The sequence below is a fragment of the Chenopodium quinoa genome, unplaced genomic scaffold (assembly GCF_001683475.1).
Source record: "Chenopodium quinoa cultivar QQ74 unplaced genomic scaffold, ASM168347v1, whole genome shotgun sequence".
Taxonomy (NCBI): Eukaryota; Viridiplantae; Streptophyta; class Magnoliopsida; order Caryophyllales; family Amaranthaceae; genus Chenopodium; species Chenopodium quinoa.
Genome location: NW_018744143.1, coordinates 2,500,793 through 2,520,818, shown reverse-complemented (window position 1 = coordinate 2,520,818; position 20,026 = coordinate 2,500,793). Strand labels below are relative to the sequence as shown.

Sequence of the window (20,026 nt, the reverse complement as noted above, 5' to 3'; positions counted from 1 at the left end):
ATCCTACTTTTGGGGCGTCCGCTAAAAATAATCCCACCTTTGGGTTATTTTAAATAATCCGACCTTTATACCCAAATCCACTCAAAATGGTCCCAACCGGTCATGTAACTTCTTATAACAAGTTACTTGACACGTGGCGGCCTGTGATTGGTAAAAAAAAAAAAAAAAATTAATTTTAACAAAAAATTAAATTTTTGTAAAGAAAAAATAAAGATAAATTATAAATATTTTAAAAACCACCCAAGCCACAGCCGGAGTCCCCTACTTTGCGGCTCCGGCCACCAAAACCCAACCCCAGCGACCAATCAAGTGGCTCTGGCCGCTCCGGATCCCCCTTCCCTGAACAACCAACCTTCCTCCCTACCCCACGGAAACTCAACAATCAGGGATTCGAAAAAGTACCGGCTCCCCTTCCCCCACCACGTTTTCCGACCTCCTCCCCTTCCCATGTCCCTTTTCCGGCCCCCTCCCCTTCCCCTCAACCGGATTTCGACCCAATCCCCTCCCCTGTCGCATTTCCCGACCTCCTCCCCTTACCCTCGCCCTGATTTCGACCCTCTCCCCTTCCCTCATCCCATTTCCGGCCCCCCTCCCCTTCCAATGCATCAATTTCGGCCTTCACCATCAATTTCGACCATCACCATTGTTACGAGAATGGGTGTGGTGGTTTAAAGACGACGGACGGGGGTAGGGGGAGGAGCGCGCGACCGGCGCGGGTTTGGGAGCGGTGAAGGTTTTGGTCTCGGCCGATGGTGGTGGCGTAGAGGTAGCTGGGGCTGGTGGTGGTTGTTTAAATTTTTTTTATCATTTTTTAAAAAGTTAGTTTTAAAATAATTAATTAATGTTAATTAGTAATAATCAATTCTAAAAAAAATTAAAATTATAACTTTTTTATTGACCAATCACGTAGTAACACGTGTAAATTAAACTTAATTTAATTAAAAAAATAAAATAAAATAAAAAATAAAATAAAAAAAAATAAAAAAAAACTACTCAACCGGTTACCGGTCACTTGGGACCATTTTGAGCGGATTAGATATAAAGGTTGGATTATTAAACATAATCCAAAGGTGAGATTATTTTTAGCGGACGCCCCAAAGGTGGGATTATTCCGGACAATTTTTCCTAAAGGAATTCATGTTTTCCATATTTTTCTTTGATAGTGGTTTGTTTCAACCAAAAAAAAAAAATAAATGGAAGTGGTCTTCATGCGTAGGACAGTAGGATGGTTAATTAACCAAAGGAAAAATTGTTCGGATTAATCCCTCCTTTGGGGCATCCATAAAAATAATCCCACCCTTAATGCCAATCTTCTTTAAAGGTCTCAATCGGTCAGTTAACTTGTAATAGCAATTTACCTGACACGTAGTGGCGTGTGATTGGTTCAAAAAAATTAAGAAAAATTAAATTTTTTTAAAGAAAAAAATAGAAAAAAACAATTAAATATTTCAAAACCACCCCAGCGGGTGCCTAAGCCACCTTCCCGCCGCATGACTCCATGGCCGCCCACTCCCACCAGCCCGAACTCCTGCCTGCCCCCGGCGCCGGAGGCCGCGCCGACCGCCATCCCCCTTCCCCTTAAACAGTCAACTTTCTTCCCCTTGAACCACCAATTTGATTCAAAAATCTTTCCCGATCCCGACCTCCCTCCCCTTCCTTGTCGCGTTTCCGGCTCTTCTGCCTCCCTTGTCCCTTTTCCGGCCCTATCCCCTTCCCCTCACCCCGAATTCGGCCCCCCTCCCCTTCTCACGCCTCGATTTCGGCCTCCATTTCCACACCTTGATTTCGATCGGTAATTGTTGTGGTGGTTTAATGGCGACGGAAAAGGGTAGGGGAGGGTCAGCGAATGACGGTGTGGATCTAGGTTCTGGTCGCGATGGGCTGCCGGCTATGGGCTTTGTCTGGGCCGACGGTTTGGGCGGGGAGGTGGCTGGGGTGGTGGTGGAGCTGGTATGGTTTTAATTTTTTTTTTAGAAAAAAGTTAAAAATAGTTAATTAATAGCTAATTACTAATAATCATAACAAAATTAAAATTAAAACTTATTTTTTGACCAATCACGTGGTGATACGTGTATATTTATTTTTATTTTTTTTTAAAAAAAAGTTTACCTATTCAACCGGTTCCAAGTAAAATGGGACTATTAAGATGGGATTATTCTGGGCAATTTTTCTGTAACCAAATTGATACTAATGAAAGTTTACCTACTCAACCGGTTCCAAGTAAATTAAATTTATGTTTCCAACCAATTCGATTTGAAACAGATTAGAAAATATCTGATTCAGATTTCAACTCGAATAAACACAATAATTTAGCATGATTCAACTTTGAAATTAGACTCAACCTGACCTAGCCTCGCCAAACTCGACCCAAACGTTCAAATTAACACCTCTAAATTACACTTAATTTTACGTGACAAGCTAGGTTTGTGTGACATTTTAAGTCAGTATTATTAAAAAAGAAATTTTGTAAGAAAAAAACCACCCTCAAAATCCAAAATACACCAGCTTTCTAATTAACCACTTTTTTTTTTTTTTTTATGAAATTAAAAATACCACCCCAAAACGCTAAACCAGTAGATATCACCACCCCTTCTTTAATTCCGACTTGTTTTTCGACGAAGGATTCACATATCACCACCCTATTGGTCAAAATTAACAAAATTAAAAAAGAAAAAAAAAGTTAAACACAGAAACTTCATCAAATTCTTCAATTTCTGCAAATTAAATCCACCTCCATCTCATATATATATATGTATATATCGGACCAGGTTATAATGGGAATCTCTCCTATAATATGAACTAGGAACTCATTTCAACCGTCAGATTAAAACAAAGTGGATGGCTGCGATTGTGTTATGATTAAATCAGAAAATTAGCCAAAAAAAAAAACTTGTGTCTCTCTCTCCTCTTCTCGCTGACAACATTTTCTCTCTCCTCTAGCGTTTTTCAAGCTTTCTCACCTCAATCATCAGCTCAAAAGTCATGAATTTTGCTACAATTTAAACAATTCTTCGATAATTTGCTGAACTAATTGCACAATTTCTCAACTATAGAGGTAATTATTGTAAATTTGGTATTATTCGGATTTTAGGGTTTAATTTGGTATATCCTATTAATTTGGAGCATTCATTTGTAATTTCGTTAACAATTTGATTTGCTTCATCGAAGCTAATGATTTTTATTCTCCATTAAAGGGAATTTCGAGCTTTTGATACTCCATTGAAGCAGCTTCTGAGGTAAGACGTTTTATGTCTTTTCTTAAATAGCCAAATTTAATTTCAATTTTAATATTTCTTGTTTTTCTTCAATTTTAAATCAAATTGCAATTCAATTTGATTAAAATGTGTTAAAGTAATCTAAAATTGTGCAAAAGTAAACTATATTTCTCTAAAAGTATAATAGATATTTTGATGCTCACCAAATGTTTGACAAAATGCTACAATGTAGCATACTTCAAATAATTTAGAAATAGAATTATCTGAGTGAAGGATTTTGAATAGTGTGAAATTTGACACATTTGAGCTACAAATCAGTTAAAATAATTCTTTGTTCCCCAACTCACTCTTAATCTGTTGTTTTGATCAAATAATTCTATGCTAAATTATATTTTCTAGATGGAAGGGGCATATATAAGAAGAATCATGTTGTTTTGAGGGCATATAGAAGGACTGCCAAGCTGTCAGTTAGTGAAAACAATTTGTGTTTCTCAATAATAATTCACTACTCAAAGAAGCATCAGTTTCACCAGCTGGTAAATCTTTATTCATTTTACTAATTTGTTCTTCTTTGTGTCTTGATAAAATCTCAAAAACATTAATAATATTTGACGTTTCCTACATTATATGGTAATGGCTTGATTATTCTAATATGCTTGGTGAGTGCTATAGTAGCCCTGACTTGGAGGAAATAATAGAGAAGGGGGGAAGACAAATGCTTGTGGGTTGCTGTGTGCTGGTATTATGGTATGGTGTAGGTTTTGTTAGGGCTAGGATGTAGGATAAGCGCACAGCAAGATTGAGGAGAGGAGAGTGTAAAGTGTAAACTTGTAGCAATTAACTGATATGGCTATTATACACCAGCCAATCACTAGCAAGAACTCAGGTGAGGTCAAGAAGTGGGGAGTAGTGATGGTTGCGGCTCCACGTTATTGGCTCATAGTAGCTTCCAAATGTGGCTGGCAAACAATAGTGCTAGAATGCAATGTAATTGCTATGGTTATGCAGAAATTGGGAAGGTTGCAGGCACTTTCCAAATTTTCATCCTCTACAATGATATTATAAGAATTGGTCTTTCTTTCTCCTGTATTCCAAGTGAAATGTGGTCATTGTTAGTTGAATAAACCGTGAATTGTTGCCCTTAGAGCCTATTAGCTCAAATGGTAGAGCACTATGCAAATGCATAGAGGGTGTAGGTTCGATTCCTACATAGGTTGTCTCTAAATGTAACTAAAAAAAACTCAAAAGTAAATCGAAATATCTCAAAAGTAAATCCAAGAGATCAAAAGTATAACACTATAAAGTTATTAAGATACCTCAAAGTAAATCAAAATGACTAAAAAGTAAATCAAATAAGCTCTATTGTATATGAAAAATTATTTGGCTTTGAAAGCCCTGTTTCATCATATGTATATATAAACTATATATAGTTATTTGACTGGGGAGACTTGGTGTCCTTAATGCTGCAGGGAATAGGGTGCAAGAAGATGTCAGGGATCTATAGGCGACTATTTGGTGCAAGAACAGACAACCGAAACAAAATCATTTTGTGTGGAAAGCCTGCAGAGGTAGCCTTGCCGTGAAAGAGTTGTTGTTTTATCGCCATATGTTGCTCCTGATGATGTTTGTGGTGGCTGTGGGGTAGAGGTTGAGTCTGTTAACCACGTACTCTTTGACTGCCATATTGCAAGAAAGGTATGGTCCTGCGGCAAATTTGTTCAGCTTCTACATGACGCAGCATCTACCTCTTTCTAGGTAAAATTCTTGTGGCTTGTAGTAAAATTGACAAGGATGATTTGGGGCATTTGCTAGCAATGGCGTGGGCCATCTGGCTGTGTAGAAACAAAGCTCTCTTTGAGCACACTGAGCTTGATTCGGTTCTGACTGCCAGCAACTTTGTGAATCTCCAATGGAGTACAAATCATATACTCGCAAGGTGTTTGATAGAACTCCCAACCAAAATAAATCAAATCAACTCTAATGTGTACTAATGTATAGAAACACACTAAAGTAATTGAAAATTTCTCAAAAGTAAATCAAAATAATTATAAAGTAAATCAAATTAGCTTAAAAAAAAAAATCAAAATTCAAAACCAGTGTATAGCAAGCTCTTCCAAAGTACCATTACATAGCATTTCATAGTAAGAAAGAGTAAGAGAAACTTGTTACACATGACCGCTTACATCATACTTTGAAGTCATCCTCATATATCTCAAAAGTAGATACAAAATACTAAAAAGTAAATCGAAATATTCTAAAAGTAAATAAAAAAATAATCTCAAAAGTTAGGTAAATAAAAATAATTTTCTCTAATGAACAAACCTACGAGGGATTCGAACCCACATCATTTGTGCATTTGCACAATGCTCTACCTTTGAGCTAGTAGGCTAGTGTACATTAAAAATTCAAAGTAAAGAAAAATAGCTCAATAGTAAATAAAAAAAATCTCAAATCTCAACCAAAGAAACTATATCCCAAATAACATATCAACTTACACAGGATGAAAAGATTTAAGCCCGGCCCGGTAATATGAAAAATAAGCATACAAAATAAAAAGAATCAACCCTCATACACAGCACACCACCATATACAACATCAAATTTACTCCCCTCCACTCACCTTCATACATAATATATTTTGAAGTAAAGAAAACAAATATAAAAGTAAATAAGATATACTCAAAAGTAAATAAGAGAAGCATTAAAGGTAACATAAGCATTAAAGCTAGTAAGATAAATTATACATCAGTTCAAGAGTAACCAAAGTATATCATAAGCAATAAATAAAATAAATAAATAGAGTATATGCTCAAATCCCAGTCAAAGTGTAGCAACTACCACTCCAAATATCATTGAGCAAAATCGATTGATCTGAACAATGCAGGGCTAGGGTCAACTAATATTTATACTATTTTTTTAGAGCTAAACTTGAAATTTATGTGGTAATGTCAAAGTAAAGCTAAATAACTCAAAAGTAAGTAAAAAATCTCAAAAAGTAAGTAAAATATTACTTTCTATTTCCTTGACCACCCTGCAACATACTACTTGGCCAACTCCCTCCTCACCCACACTACAATAGCTAGCAATACAGCACCAAACCTCTGCTCAATCAATTAAAATCAACAAAGCTAATCTTACATGACAAGAATAACGTACAACGTAGATTAGCCAAATTCGACATACTCGAAAAACAAAGAACACTAAACATAATCACAAATCATCCACCCAAAGAACTACTAGGTATTAATAACTATTAACTTACACAAGATAAAAATATTCACACTCAACAATATAAAAAACATAAGTTCATATTATATTATCGAGTCCAATCCCTCAAATTGGAAGAAGATGTTGAATTCAGAAACCTAAGCAAAATAAGAAGAAAATCAAACAAACGATGAGCAAAATAATTTAAGACGGAATGAGGGTGGTGGCCCTAAGCAAGAACAATAGCTTTGGTTTCCTGTTGCTACTTGAAACTTTGGAGCACTGACATCTTCTGTTGCTTACCAGTCACAAGGGCCTCACATTGGTTTCTCACTTGGTCATACAATATGAGACCATGAAGGACTAAAGGTATCAAGAAACTGATAGCAAGTCACTTTCTGGTAGCATTGCATATGTGGAATTGAATTTTACTTCAATATGAATCATTACATTCACCAGATTTAATATGATCTAAAATGACCAAATTCATAAAAGTAAACCAACTAGTTAATCAAATAATCAAATTTCTCAACTCAAACAAACAATGTAGCATACAAGAATCTAATACAGAGTAGCATCCTCCAAGTAGAAAAGATTCACAAGTTTTTGACCCTACTATTTTGATGTTGACCTCTCCACCATCGCTAAACATTCCCCTAACTCCCTGATCCATATTTAGAAAGAATAAAAAAAATAGCAAAAAAAAAAAAAAAAAAAAAAAAAAAAACCCAAATTTCGCTGAAGACAAAACCAAAAAAGAAAAATGGCTAATCCAGTAAAAAAAAAAACGCAATTAAAATTAAAGCACATGCAACAATCAAAATTCACAAATGAATCAAACAAAAAACCCCAAATTTTCAACTATTTAATCTGATTAAGAAATGAAACACAAATTAATCAAACAAAAAATAGCAAAAAACCCTAATTCAAACTCGAATTAATCAAAACCAAATCGAGCAAACTACAAATGAATCGAGCAAATTCAACATACAAATAAATCGAAATTTACATACCTTAGATGAACAAAAGCGAAGAAAATTTGTAATTTCGATTTATTTAGGATCGCTACTTTTTCCCTCCTCTTGTTCACTCATATATAGTTTTGGTTAGTAAATTTCGAATTTCATGCTCTTAATTTTGGTTTTTCGTCATAATTTTCATTTTGATATGAAGTTGTAATTACATTGTTCGGTTTATGTAAGATTGCTGATTTCGGATTTTTTCCCAAAATGAGCTTTATTGGTAAATTATTTACCAAATTGGTCTCGTGGGAAAAGTATTTCCCAAACTAAGCTTCTGGGGTGAAACGCTGTCTCGGACAGCGTTTTACACCCAGTTTTTTTAAAAAAAAATTTCAAGTATGTATTTTGGCAAAATATACTAGTATATTTTGCCAAATTATACTGGAATATGTATATGGGCTTTAAAACGCTGCCTGAGGCAGCGTTTTATGTTGAAGCATAAAACGCAGTCTGAGGCAACGTTTTATTTGAAGCATAAAACGCAGCCTGAAGCAGCGTTTTATGTTAAAGCATAAAACGCTGCCTCACGCAGCGTTTTTCTGCTAGACTGCATTACCAGCATCACCAGCAGTTTCTGCAATCTGCTGCTGCCCCTACACATCACCCTCACCCAGCAGCATCAGCTCAGCCCCACCATCAACCACCACCCCCACCACCATCCACCACCATCAACCACCTCCCCCACCACCACCGGCCGCCACTCTCAACCACCCCTATGCAATGCAAAACACCCTAAACAACGCAAGGACATTCCCACCACCCCCATCATTAACCACCACCCCCACCACCATCAACCACCTCCCCCACCACCACCGACCGCCACTCTCGACCACCCCTATGCAATGCAAAACACCCTAAACAACGCAAGGACATTCCCACCACCCCCATCATTAACCACCACCCCCACCACCATCTACCACCTCCCCCACCACCACCGCCCGCCACTCTCGACCACCCCTATGCAATGCAAAACACCATAAACAACGCAAGGACATTCCCACCACCCCCATCATTAACCACCACCCCCACCACCATCAACCACCTCCCCCACCACCACCGGCCGCCACTCTCAACCACCCATAAACTACCATAAAACACCCTAAACAACGCAAGAGCATTCCCACCACCAGCTCCAACCTTTCCACCACCATCGACCACCACTGACAACCATCAAACACTGGAAACAACCCCAACAGCATGATAACCATCGTAAAACAGCACTTTAAGTGCAGGAGACCAAATATATGCTGCTTGATACATATAACGGATATAAAAGATATAGTTTCACTAACAAAAGTCAAATTCGGACAAATAAGGGAAATAAACTTCAAATTGTACAGAGAGTCATTTAGAAAACATTTCTTGTATTAATAATGTAAGCGTTATATACAACATTGTTAAATATCTGAGTACCACAAAAGGATCAACTAACTAATACTATCCGGACTCATGTATTGGAGTTAACTGATCTCCATCCTGTGTGTCCTCCGTTCGTCTACGAACACGCCTCGGACGCCTCGTGTAATGCTGAATGGTGGTGAATGGGTCTCGGGACGGTGGAGGAGTCAGCTGGCAAGACGATGAGTCATCCTGGCTGTGGCCGGGAGCGGTGTTATGGATGAAGTAATCCTCTGCCTGTGTAGAGCCCGAAGTATGACCTCCACCACTACTCTGTCCGAAGTCGAACTGTGAATGGAAGGAGTTGGGGTCATGATCGTCCCTGGGGTGGACGAGATGGCCATGGCCATATCTCTGCAAGCTATGTATGCCCATATCTCGCACCCGCTCAACCTGGGCTCTGGTGGGTACGGCTGCTAAGGCATCTGAAAGTGCATCAACCATCGCACCCATATCCCCCGCCTGCAGTAATCATCTATGAATTAGTAATATGATATAAAATTTCAAATAATTTTGGAAAACAAGAAACTGAAAAAACTCACAAGTCCGCTGATAACATCATAAGCTGGATGGTAGTGCGTGGACGGTGGGGTGTAGGTAGGGTTGATGAAAAGGCGTGTAATCTGCCTGTACCATACCATGTAAGGATCACGCGGATCCATAACACCCTGAAACAGGTGACCGTCAACGATGGACTCCAACCGCTGGTCCCAAAGCTCAACAATTTATCACATTTCATTACTAATTAGCAACAAATTAATACAATTTACATCACAATTTGCTACAACATACAACAACTATCTACTACCAACTATTCAATGTAAAATTCAACAATGTACTACGAATTTAGGGTTTACCCGGATTTAAAGAGTGAGTGAGACAATGCCGGCAACAACTTCCGTTCACTTTGGCGGCGGCAGGGGCGGCGGCACGGCAGGGGAGGCGTTGGCAACGGCTGTGGTTCTTTGTTGCTGACAATGAGAGTTAGAGAGAGAGAGTGTGTAAATTGCGTGAAATAGTGAGAAAAAAAGGCCTGGAATTCGTTATAATTCCCGCAAGAAACGCTGCCTGAGGCAGCGTTTCATTTAAAGATATAAACGCTGCCTCAGGCAGCGTTTATTTGTATAAAACAGGTATGAAATACGAAGTTTTTGAAAAAAGTCAAACTACCATAAAACGCTGCCTCAGGCAGCGTTTTATGTCTTGAATTTTTTTTTTTAAAAAAACTGAGTGTAAAACGCTGTCCGAGACAGCGTTTCACCTCAGAAGCTTAGTTTGGGAAATAATTTTGCCACGAGACCAATTTCGTAAATAATTTCCGTATAAAGCTTAATTTGGGAAAAAAAATCCGCTGATTTCATTGTCCGGTTTATGTTAATTGCTGATTTGCGAATTCTATTGCAATTTTCGTATTTTTTGGAATTATGACCTAAAATTTGGTTTCTAGATGACTTGTATTTTCTTATTTGATTGCTCATTTTCGAATTCTGTTGAGTGAACTTTTTTAGGTTTAATTTTTGTGAAATTTTCAAAGAGTGTGTTACTGTAATTAAATTCTAATGAGCGAGAAGAGTATGTTACTGCATTTGGATGTTGTTATTTCTAAAATTGATTATATGGAAGGATTAAGGTATATATGCCTAAATAGTTCTCAAAACTCTCAATTGTCATGAATAGCCATATAAATGAAAGATGACATGTACATAAGTTAAGTCTCATGTATCAAATGAGAAAACAATTCTTTGCTCATGTATCAATGAGCATCAATTCTTTGCTCATTTATCAAATGAGAAAACAATTTCTTGCTCTTTTATTAAATGAGCAAATAATTCCTTGCTCATTTATCAAATGAGCAACAATTCTTTGCTCATTTATCAAATGAGCAAACAATTCTTTGCTCATTTATCAAATGAGCAACAATTCTTTGTTCATTTATCAAATGAGTAAACAATTCTTTGTTCATTTATCAAATGAGCAACAATTCTTTTTAATTTATCAATTGGACAACATAAGGTGAAAAAATTTAGAACATAGAAAAATAATTTAAGACATATATTTAGAGCTTAGGTAAAAAATTCTAGAGCATAAGCAAAAAATTTCATAATGGTTGCAGTAAACTTTGGAACATGTTCAGTAAATTTTAGAACATATGCAAAAATATTTATAACATATGATAAAACCTATTAGCTCAACTGGTAAAACACTATGCAAATGCATAGGATGTAGGTTCAATTCCTACATAGGTTATAACTATAAATAACTAAAAAAATTAATCAAAAATAAAGAAAATCAAATTAGCAAAAAAATATATGAGCAAAAAATTGGCTTGAAATGATTAAAAACTATAGAAAATTTGTTACAACTAAACTCTCATATAAACGCTTTGTCTCCTCATTACACAAATGAACCTACGTTGGATTGAACCCACATCTTTTGGGTATTTGCAGAATGCTCTACTTGTTGAGCTAGTAGGTTAATGCAAACTAAATTCAAATGAGCAAACTGGCATAAAATGAGCAAACTGAATTCAAATGAGCAAAGTGAAATTAAAATGAGCAAACTAAACTAAAATTAAAGCGAGATAATTGAAATAAAATGAGCAAAAGCACATATAGTAATAATGCACAAATGAAAATCAAATGAGAAAAGGTAAGAGAATCTTAGAGAGATGAAGTAATTAATGCTATGGGAAGAAGAAGAATTAGCAACAATTTTTTGCTCATTTATCAAATGAGAAAACAATTCTTTACTCATTTTTCTAATGAACAAACATTTCTTTGTTCATTTATCAAATGAGCAAACATTTTTTATTCATTTATCAAATGAGCAAATAATTTTTTGCTCATTTATCAAAATGAGCAACAATTCTTTGTTCATTTATCAAATGAGTAAACAATGAGTAAAAAATTCTCAACTAGTACAAAGTTTACCTTATACCAACCCGCCTCAGGCTTCTCCCATTTCTACACAACACTAGCAGCACCCAGATTAATAATTGATGTAGATTTATTGGCTTTCTCATACTCTCCAATTATGCTCATAGCTTTTTGTTGAATCCCAGCTAGATCAACCATCTTCCCTTCAAAAACCCAGGCATTTTTTCGTAACCATATATGAAAGGAATGGTGTCCTTCCAACAAGTGTATAATTTCGATAGAGGGTTCGGAATTATTAGAAAACTAATTCTTCAGTGAGGTAAAGTGATCGGAATGCCTAGGTGGAGGCCGCTTCCAATCAATAATATTAATGTACAATTAATATTACAGCTTAATCTTGAGTGCACCCAATCGAACAACCGATCCGAGACACGAATGAATCCGAAGGATTTGATGAGTCATCAGAGTATTACGAACAAAAACATCGGATATCGAGCTTAGAGCGTCGAGACCGAGCGTCGTAAATCAAGCAAACGACAAGTTCGAGCCAAGGCGTAGCCTCGCATTGGCCTAGCCATGCGAGTGCTAGGCTAGGCGAGGTCACCAACCTATGCTTGTCATCGGTGCCTAGCATCCTCAAGCACACGCACATCGCATGGCGCAAGCATCGCAAGATGCGTGCCATGCGTGTGTGTGGTGTGGCTGTGCTAGCATAGCAGCCCTAGCCATCGCATCACGCTAGGCATGGCCTAGCACAGCCCGCAAGCATCGCAAGCATGGTGCCTTGCGTGCTTGCTAGCATGCTAGGTCAAGCACCCAGCCTATCGCTAGCCCGCAAGCATCGCAAGGCTGGGCCTTGCTATCGCAAGCATCGCAGGCATGGTGCTTTGCGTGCTTGCTAGCATGCTAGGCCCTAGCAGCCAGCCCCTCGCTAGCACGCAACATCGTAAGGCTGGGCCTCGTTAGTAATACGTGTTGTGCATTCGAGTGCTGTGCTATGCGTGCTTGCGATGTGAGCAGCGCCTAGCACTAGCAGCCTTGCTAGGCAGCGCCCAGCATATGCTAGGCAACAACAGCAGCCCGCATGGATGTGTGGCTTGCTGGCTGTGCACATGCGTGTGCTGGCTAGGCTGCTAGCACAGCCAAGGCACCAGGCGCCAGCTGGGCTGCCTTGGCAGCCAAGGCCGGCTGGCAGCCAGTTGTCCCTAGGCCAGCTCACGGTCAAGGAGGGGACCAAAGGAGGTTGGTGCATGGCTTGGGGAGCAAGGTGATTTGGTCCCCCCCGGGTGGTCCTCACCTTCTCTCTTCCTCCTTGTGACACTTGGAGCTTGTTGATTGATTAGCATTTCATTTTGTTTTTGATTAAAATAATATGAGGGAAATGCAAATTTCCCACATTGATGGGAGAAGGGAGATCAAGTCTCCTTTCCCTATAAATACCCAAGCTTTGGGATTTGGGAAGCACACTTGAGTTGAACTAAAAAGACATCTCCTTAGAAAAGTGAGAAAACCTTAAGTTCGTAATACTCTAGTTTTATTTGGTCAAGTCCCGACTAACCTTCGGGATTAAGACCGCTCGAGTCGGGTTCGAGGGTATGAACCGTTGGAGACCTTTCCATTTGCGAGGTTAGGCTTTTGAAGTAAGAGCTCGGGATCGAGCGAAGCACGCGTCAAGGGTATGAATGCCTTTTCCCTTTCTCTCTTAATTGTTGTTTAATTATGTGATTGCATGCTTAGTTGCCTTAATTAGTGGGCGGGTCTTGGGCGGGTTTCTTTTCCGCGTAAAGTCGGACTCTACGAAACCCAACAATATATCCCAAAGCAGACTCCAGAACATGCCCTACCATAATATCAGTGTGCGCCATCTCCAGCTCTAAGATCCAACCTTAAAAGTGCTAAGCTCGAGTCTTAGTGGAGAAGTATACCAAACAAACACTGCCCTATTACATAATGCAAGAGTATGAAGAGTTGTCTCACTCTCTTCACCACACATAGGACACAAAATATCAATCGTAATTCCCCTCCCAACCATAGTGATGGTAGTAGGCAGAAAATGGAGACCAGGGCAAATATACAAGTACCAAGGGCATTTGATAAATTAACGAGAGCTTGTTCTGTACACCCGGAGTTATTTGCTCATCAACTTTTGCCCATTTAATAAATGAGCAAAAATATTTGCTCATTTATTAATTGAGCAAAAATTAATTAGTAAATTACTCCAGGTGTACGGTACACCCGGGTGTATAAAACAAATTCTATAAATTAATAAGAATTGTTGCTAAAATATATATGTTTTAAATTATTTTTCTATGTCAATTTATGAAATGAGCAAATATTTTGCTCATCTATGAAATGAGCAAAAATATTTTTGCTCATTTATGAAATGATTAAAAATATTTTGCTCAATTACGAAATGAGCAAAATATTGTAATAAGCAACATTGTTTTGCTCTTTTGCATCAATCGGCTTAAATGAGCAATATTTGTTTACTCATTTTAAGAAAAGGGTAATCATAAGGCAAAGTTAGACAAATAGAAAAAAGTAACCGTTGAAAATTCATAACACAAAGTATGTACCAGTTGTTCAGAATTGGAAGAATAGTATTTATTACGTCTCTATGAAGGTTCAAGCTAGGTATGGGTATAAAACCTTAGAAGTAAAAAATACAACCCAATGTGGTTTACAATAGCTATGAAAAAAAGAGCCCAAAATCAACCATACATGGAGTGATGCAGCCATTCTTCCAAATGTTCCGAGTTTGGTTCTGTGTGTCTGTATTGGAGGTAGCCAGGTATCTCTGAATGACACCAAAACTAGAGCCACCAAGCCCAACACAACTTGAATGGCTGAAAGTCTGAAACAACAAACCCCACACTTTTTTTTTAATACTCCATTCTGAATTGTTGAGCAATACATTCATTACCCCTGTTTTTTTTATAAGCCAGTAAGCTGTTATTGTCAGCACATTGGAGAAGATGCACACATATATCAGACATCACACAAGATTGTGATTAGTAGCATATCTGACTATACAAAAAAAAGCCAACTTCCTTACTACAATGAGGTATTAGTGAAGGCATAAAAGAAAACTAGCTAGTAAATGCTTGGATGATCATGGCCAAGAAGCTACAAGCAAAATCATTTTGGCTAACGGTTAAGGTTGAGCAGATCTAAGACAATGGTCAGCAAAATAATATTCAGATTCAGGCCGAGCCACATTTGTCAAATGAGCAAATAATTAGTTACTCATTTGTAAAATAAGCAAACATTTTTTTGATCATTTGGGAAATGAGCAATCAATTTTTTGCTCATTTAGCAAATGAGCAAATATTTAGTTGCTGAGCAAATACTTAGTGCTAATTTAACAAATGACTATAACTCCAAACAGAACATACATTTCATCAGATATGCTATACAAAATCAAAAACCTCATATTTCATAAATGAGCAACAAATATAATATGAGCTCAAAGAGTGAGAAAGGCAAAACATGTTTTGTTAAAAAAAAATAAAAGCAAAACATGTTATTTTCTACTGGGTATTCGTCTAACAGGTGGTGGGCATAATAAAAAATAATGGATAAAGCACAAAACTTCAACTATAGCTCAAATATTCACAAGATTAAATAAGTTTGAGTACTTATTGCATAACCAGTCTCAGTACATTATAAATTCGACAACCATAGTTGAAAAAAATCTAAAACAAACAACGATTCTTTAGAGATTGAGTAAAAATGTAGCTCTTGAAGTATAGAATCAGATTTATCATCGAAATACCCAATCCAATATATTCAATACATAAACCAAATTCAAATAAACCTAAAATCAAACTAAAATCAAGTAAGTTCGTATCGATTTCAGTAAATTACGTAAAATAATCGAATTTTTGAAAACAAATTAGATCATAATATTGATAAACTTACTTCAAATTGGTATAGAATTTTCCAAAAAACACTGATCTGAGGAGAGAGAGTGTGGCAAAAAGGTTAGAGAGAGAAAGAGATGTTGAACGTGAAAGCGAAGAAGAATAGGAAAGAGAGAAGGAGCTGTAATTCACGAAATTACGGAAATGCCATTATTATGTTTTTTTTTTTTACCATTAGATTTAATTTGATCAATGGTCCTAGATTTGTTCTCATATAGATTATGATTGTCATATAAGGGATGTGTTCTCACGTGATCTCATATATATATATAGGGATTTGCTAGAATGAAAAATGAGAATATGAGAAATTCAATTAAAAACTTTTTTAAAATAGAATATATATATATATAGGTACAGTAATTAAAATAACCTCATTTGTTGCATTTGAATCTCTCTCATATAATTCCCGCCATCCTTTCCAATCTCCAAGAAAACATCAAACATAGAAACTTGATCAAATTCTTCAATTTCTGCAAATTAAATTAACCATTATTCCTCTCCTTCTCTCATTTCCAATGAAACCCTCCATCCTCCTTCACCCTAATAATCAGCCAATCACCACCCCAAAGCTTTCTCTCTCTTGTCCGATCCTTGACCGCTTTCTTTCCGGCGGCATTCCTTGTAAATCCATCACTGAAATCGTTGCCGAAAGCGGTTCCGGCAAAACCCAACTCTGCCTTCAGCTCCTCCTCTCTGCCCAACTCCCCGTCACGCTCGGCGGCTTCTCTGCTTCATCTCTCTATCTATACACCGAATTCCCCTTTCCCGATCGCCGGCTCCGGCAGCTTTCTCTCTCTTTCGTCGATTCTTACAATACCCATTTGGGTTCTACATCGTATGATCCCTTGGATAAGGTTTTAGTTCAGGCGGTTGATGATGCACACCACCTGTTCGACGTTTTGCTCAAGTTAGATTCTTTTCTTGTTCGAAGGAATAAGACCCAATGGCCGATTAAGCTGATTATCATTGATTCGATTGCTGCCGTTTTCAGGTCTGATTTTGATAACACCCCTGCTGATCTTAAGCGGAGGTTGTCTTTCTTTTTTAAGATTGCTGGGAAATTGAGAGCACTAGCTGAAAAGTTTGGGTTGGCAGTGGTAATAACCAATCAAGTGGTTGATTTTGTGGGGAATAATGAAGGGATTAATGGGTTGAGGATAGGGAATTTGGCGTGTTTGTATACTTCCGGGAGACGGGTTTGTCCGGCTTTGGGTTTATCTTGGGCTAATTGTGTTAATACAAGGTTGTTTATATCGAGAAGTGAGGAGGTTGTAGGTGAGGGGAGTGGATTTGTTGAGGAAGATGGGAAGTATTCTGTTAATATGCGTAATAGAAGACATATCCATGTTGTTTTCGCGCCTCATTTACCACCGTCTTCGTGTGAATTCACAATCCGAAGGGAAGGGGTTTTCGGGGTTGAAAGTAGAGATCAGTTTGTTGCAAATAGTAGTCATCGATAGAGATAAGAGTGCTGTTGATCTAGTATGTGTTGTGATGATCTCATCTTGTAAATAGTGGGATGTAACCCAGAACATTAGTTCCTTACGAGTAATTAGCTTTAATTTAGTGTCAGTAGTGAGTTGTTTGTTCATAGCAAATGTTTAAAGGCAAATTACTGCCATGTTTTCTCGACATTTTTTTTGCTGATAGTCTTCTGAGCGTCGCCTGTGTTGTCCAGGGAATGTACTCATCCAGTAAGATGTTTCCAGAGGTCAGTGATCTACGTAATGCATTTGTTGCTCCTGTATTTCCTGTCCTTGACGTGTCACTCTTATAATAGCCTTGATGCTTGTCATAGATATGGAAAAAAAAAAAAAAAAATTGTTTTAGGGTTCCAAAAGGTTGTAAAATGGAGCATTTGTACCCAATGATGGAGAATGGTTGCTGTGTTGTGTGCTTATGAACTGTTTTGACTCAAGAGTCTTGTTCTTCTGAAATCCTTTATATGCCTCATTGCCTCTTTTAAGTTCGTTCTGAACTTTCAAAACTCTAGGATTGGTGTCTCTCACAGGTATCAGGCACTTGTAAAATTTATAGTGATAATCTCTGCAATTAAAGGCATTGAAGCTGTCAATAAGGTTGAATGGATTCCCTCCCACCTCCGTCTTTCTCTTGGTTAGCAACTTTTAAAAGTTTATCATGGAGTGGAAATGTGTTGTTGTCTGATTGTCTCAATTCTTATTATGAGCTAGAATTGTTACAAAGCATATGGAAATTTAATTTGCTATAGCCTATAAGTTTGATTATAAGTGCCTGTTCGCTATGGTACCCTTATGAATGTTATGATAAAAGAAGTTGTTCTCTTCAATATGAGCTAACATGACCTCAATAGAGTTTCCAAATTTTCCAAGTTACTGATAAACTTGAGAAGAGGTCAACAAAACAAAAGTGCACAACAAAGTAAACAAGAAACCTCTTTAAATTAGTGGTTGAACTCCATAAATAAATAAATAAATAAAAATTCAACACTGATGAAAATGGAGAAAGGATCCATCTTTGGTCATAATCTCAAACTTTCTGCTACTACTTTTGCACTCTTTTAATTGCTACTGGTATTGACTCGCAGCGCCATTGCTTGGACTGGTGTTATTCTAGGCAGAGTTGTTTGTGATGTTTATGGGGATTCTTCTATTGGCCATTTGGCCCTGAAGGTCATGTTCTTCAAGGTAATGCCCTTTTTCAATTATCTTGTGTTACGGTTTATTTTATAATTTCTGATTATGTAAAACAATGTTTTTCCTGCATATTTTTAGGGTAATGTTTTAATTTCTGGGGGTGAAGTTTCAATATTTGGGGTGTTTTGGTGGGTATGTATGATGAGTTTTATGGATTATATGATTTGGGTTTTGGATTAGCAGTATTGGTTTTTGGTGGAATATTGTTATTGCTGACTCATTGATTGTTCTGTTTTATGCGCTGCTGACAGTATGAAAATGAGGTTTTTCATAGATTTCTTGGTCAAATTATTTGGGCTTGCTTATTACTATACTCTTGGAAATTTGATGAATAGATATAATTGAAGATGTTTTTGATGTGGGAAAGTGATCAATTGATAGGATACTGATATGTGAGATAAATTTCATGAATCCCTTCAGGCGTTGCGGACTAAAGTACTTGAAATACTTTGTGTGAAGGGATTCTAAATTTACTCCATTTCGCGGACACCACTTCAATTTTTTGTTCATAATGTTGTATCTGTGGGACATTCTTATTATTGTTTAGGCTTTAGGGTAAGGTTGCATGCATCTGAATATGACAAAGTCCATACTGATTATTGTTCTTGGTGTTGTTGGACTATGTAGTTGCTCTAGGCCATTCAACCTTGTCTGTTTCTACAGGAAAAAAGGAAAAAATAAAATAAAAAAAACCTTGTCTGTACACTTTTACCAAAAGACCATTGCCTTTTTCTCTCCGATTATCATTTGACTTGAGATTGCTATGTAAAGCTTTCATCTTGTGGTTGAAGTTGAATTTTGAGAAGTTGATTGGAAGATCAATTTATTTTCTGATTAGAATCAAGCTAATGCTCTTTGATGTGATTAAGGACGCTTAATATGATAGAAGGCTCCTTTTTTGGGAATTGTTTACTTAGTCAAAAACCTCAACCTCTAGAAAAGAGCCTGTGTGGAATGTGGTTAGATGAGTAGCAGTTCTGGAAATTGCAGCTGTATCCTAGCTGAGCGTGTATTGGCCACATCTTAGTGTCACAGTTTGAGTGTTCAAAGGTTGAATTCTAACACGTTGGGGCTTTCATGGATGTTCTAATTTTCTTAGGAGAGTATAGATCTTGCCATTATGAACCTAAATGCTGATTAGTAGGAAAATTCTCAAATAGTTAAATTCTCCTCCTTTTTTTCTATGTAGAATTGAATGTCAAAGGCAAAACAATATGTAGAAGTAATTTGGTAGTTTAGTTGGTAACAAAAATGAACGACACTTACTGCTGTGGTGCTGCCATCCAACTGATGGTAGTATATTGATGGTGGGCATGGTGCTGTGGTAGGAGGTTCTGTTCACTTGCTATTTTGAGTACAACTCATTCAAGGTGTAAATATAAGAGACATAGGACATACATGTGGAAGCTGAAACCAATCTGGGATGTTGTAATGATTTTTTTTGAAAATTTTATGGGCTTAGCAATGCTTGGATAAATAAGTAAATTTGTATTGATCTAAATCCAATGTATAGGATGAAAACACATCTTACAAGTTTCTTTAGCTGTGATTGTAGATTGTAGTTGAAATAACTGATTTTGCCATATGACTGTATACATGCAGGGGCCGAGTTAGCTGCTCTGTGCATAACTAAATCTGAGAAGGTTGTGAACATTAGGCAATCACAGATTGATACAGTTGCAGAAACAATGTCTGAAAGCAAACAATGGGA

The 20,026-nt window shown here is 37.3% G+C and overlaps 2 protein-coding genes and 1 long non-coding RNA gene across 4 annotated transcripts; 2 read left to right on the top strand and 1 right to left on the bottom strand.

Annotated features, from left to right (window-relative positions):
• Nucleotides 1-2,038: 2,038 nt before the first annotated feature.
• Nucleotides 2,039-7,703, top strand: LOC110693263. The gene is made up of 3 exons (XR_002505571.1): nt 2,039-3,055; nt 3,195-3,236; nt 4,685-7,703. It is a non-coding gene; the product is annotated as an uncharacterized LOC110693263 (long non-coding RNA).
• Nucleotides 7,704-8,667: 964 nt separating this feature from the next.
• LOC110693328 lies at nt 8,668-9,895 on the bottom strand. Of its 2 annotated transcripts, none has more exons than XR_002505577.1 (2): nt 9,699-9,895; nt 8,668-9,303 (listed from the first exon to the last, which is right to left on the bottom strand). XR_002505577.1 is itself a non-coding variant. In XM_021870480.1 (2 exons), the coding sequence occupies exons 1-2, from the start codon at nt 9,501-9,503 to the stop codon at nt 8,881-8,883; spliced, it is 543 nt and encodes a 180-aa protein (XP_021726172.1). In that variant the 5' UTR covers nt 9,504-9,895; the 3' UTR covers nt 8,668-8,880. The 2 variants fall into 2 exon arrangements, 1 of the variants encoding a protein (XP_021726172.1); XM_021870480.1 differs by having other exon boundaries at nt 9,384-9,895.
• A 6,066-nt stretch (nt 9,896-15,961) lies between these two features.
• LOC110693262 (DNA repair protein XRCC3 homolog) lies at nt 15,962-20,003 on the top strand. Its single transcript, XM_021870421.1, has 3 exons — nt 15,962-17,351; nt 18,207-18,306; nt 19,918-20,003. Exon 1 carries the CDS (start codon nt 16,156-16,158, stop codon nt 17,098-17,100), a length of 945 nt encoding a protein of 314 aa, XP_021726113.1. The 5' UTR covers nt 15,962-16,155; the 3' UTR covers nt 17,101-17,351; nt 18,207-18,306; nt 19,918-20,003.
• Nucleotides 20,004-20,026: the final 23 nt, after the last annotated feature.

Excerpts from the sequence above, each read along its gene's own strand:
- LOC110693262 (XM_021870421.1), top strand. The coding sequence starts at position 16,156 with ATGAAACCCTCCATCCTCCTTCACCCTAATAATCAGCCAATCACCACC.
- LOC110693328 (XM_021870480.1), bottom strand. The coding sequence starts at position 9,503 with ATGGATCCGCGTGATCCTTACATGGTATGGTACAGGCAGATTACACGC. Across the intron at positions 9,304-9,383 it reads ATGATGTTATCAGCGGACTT|GCGGGGGATATGGGTGCGAT; the intron begins GTGAGTTTTTTC and ends TGATTACTGCAG.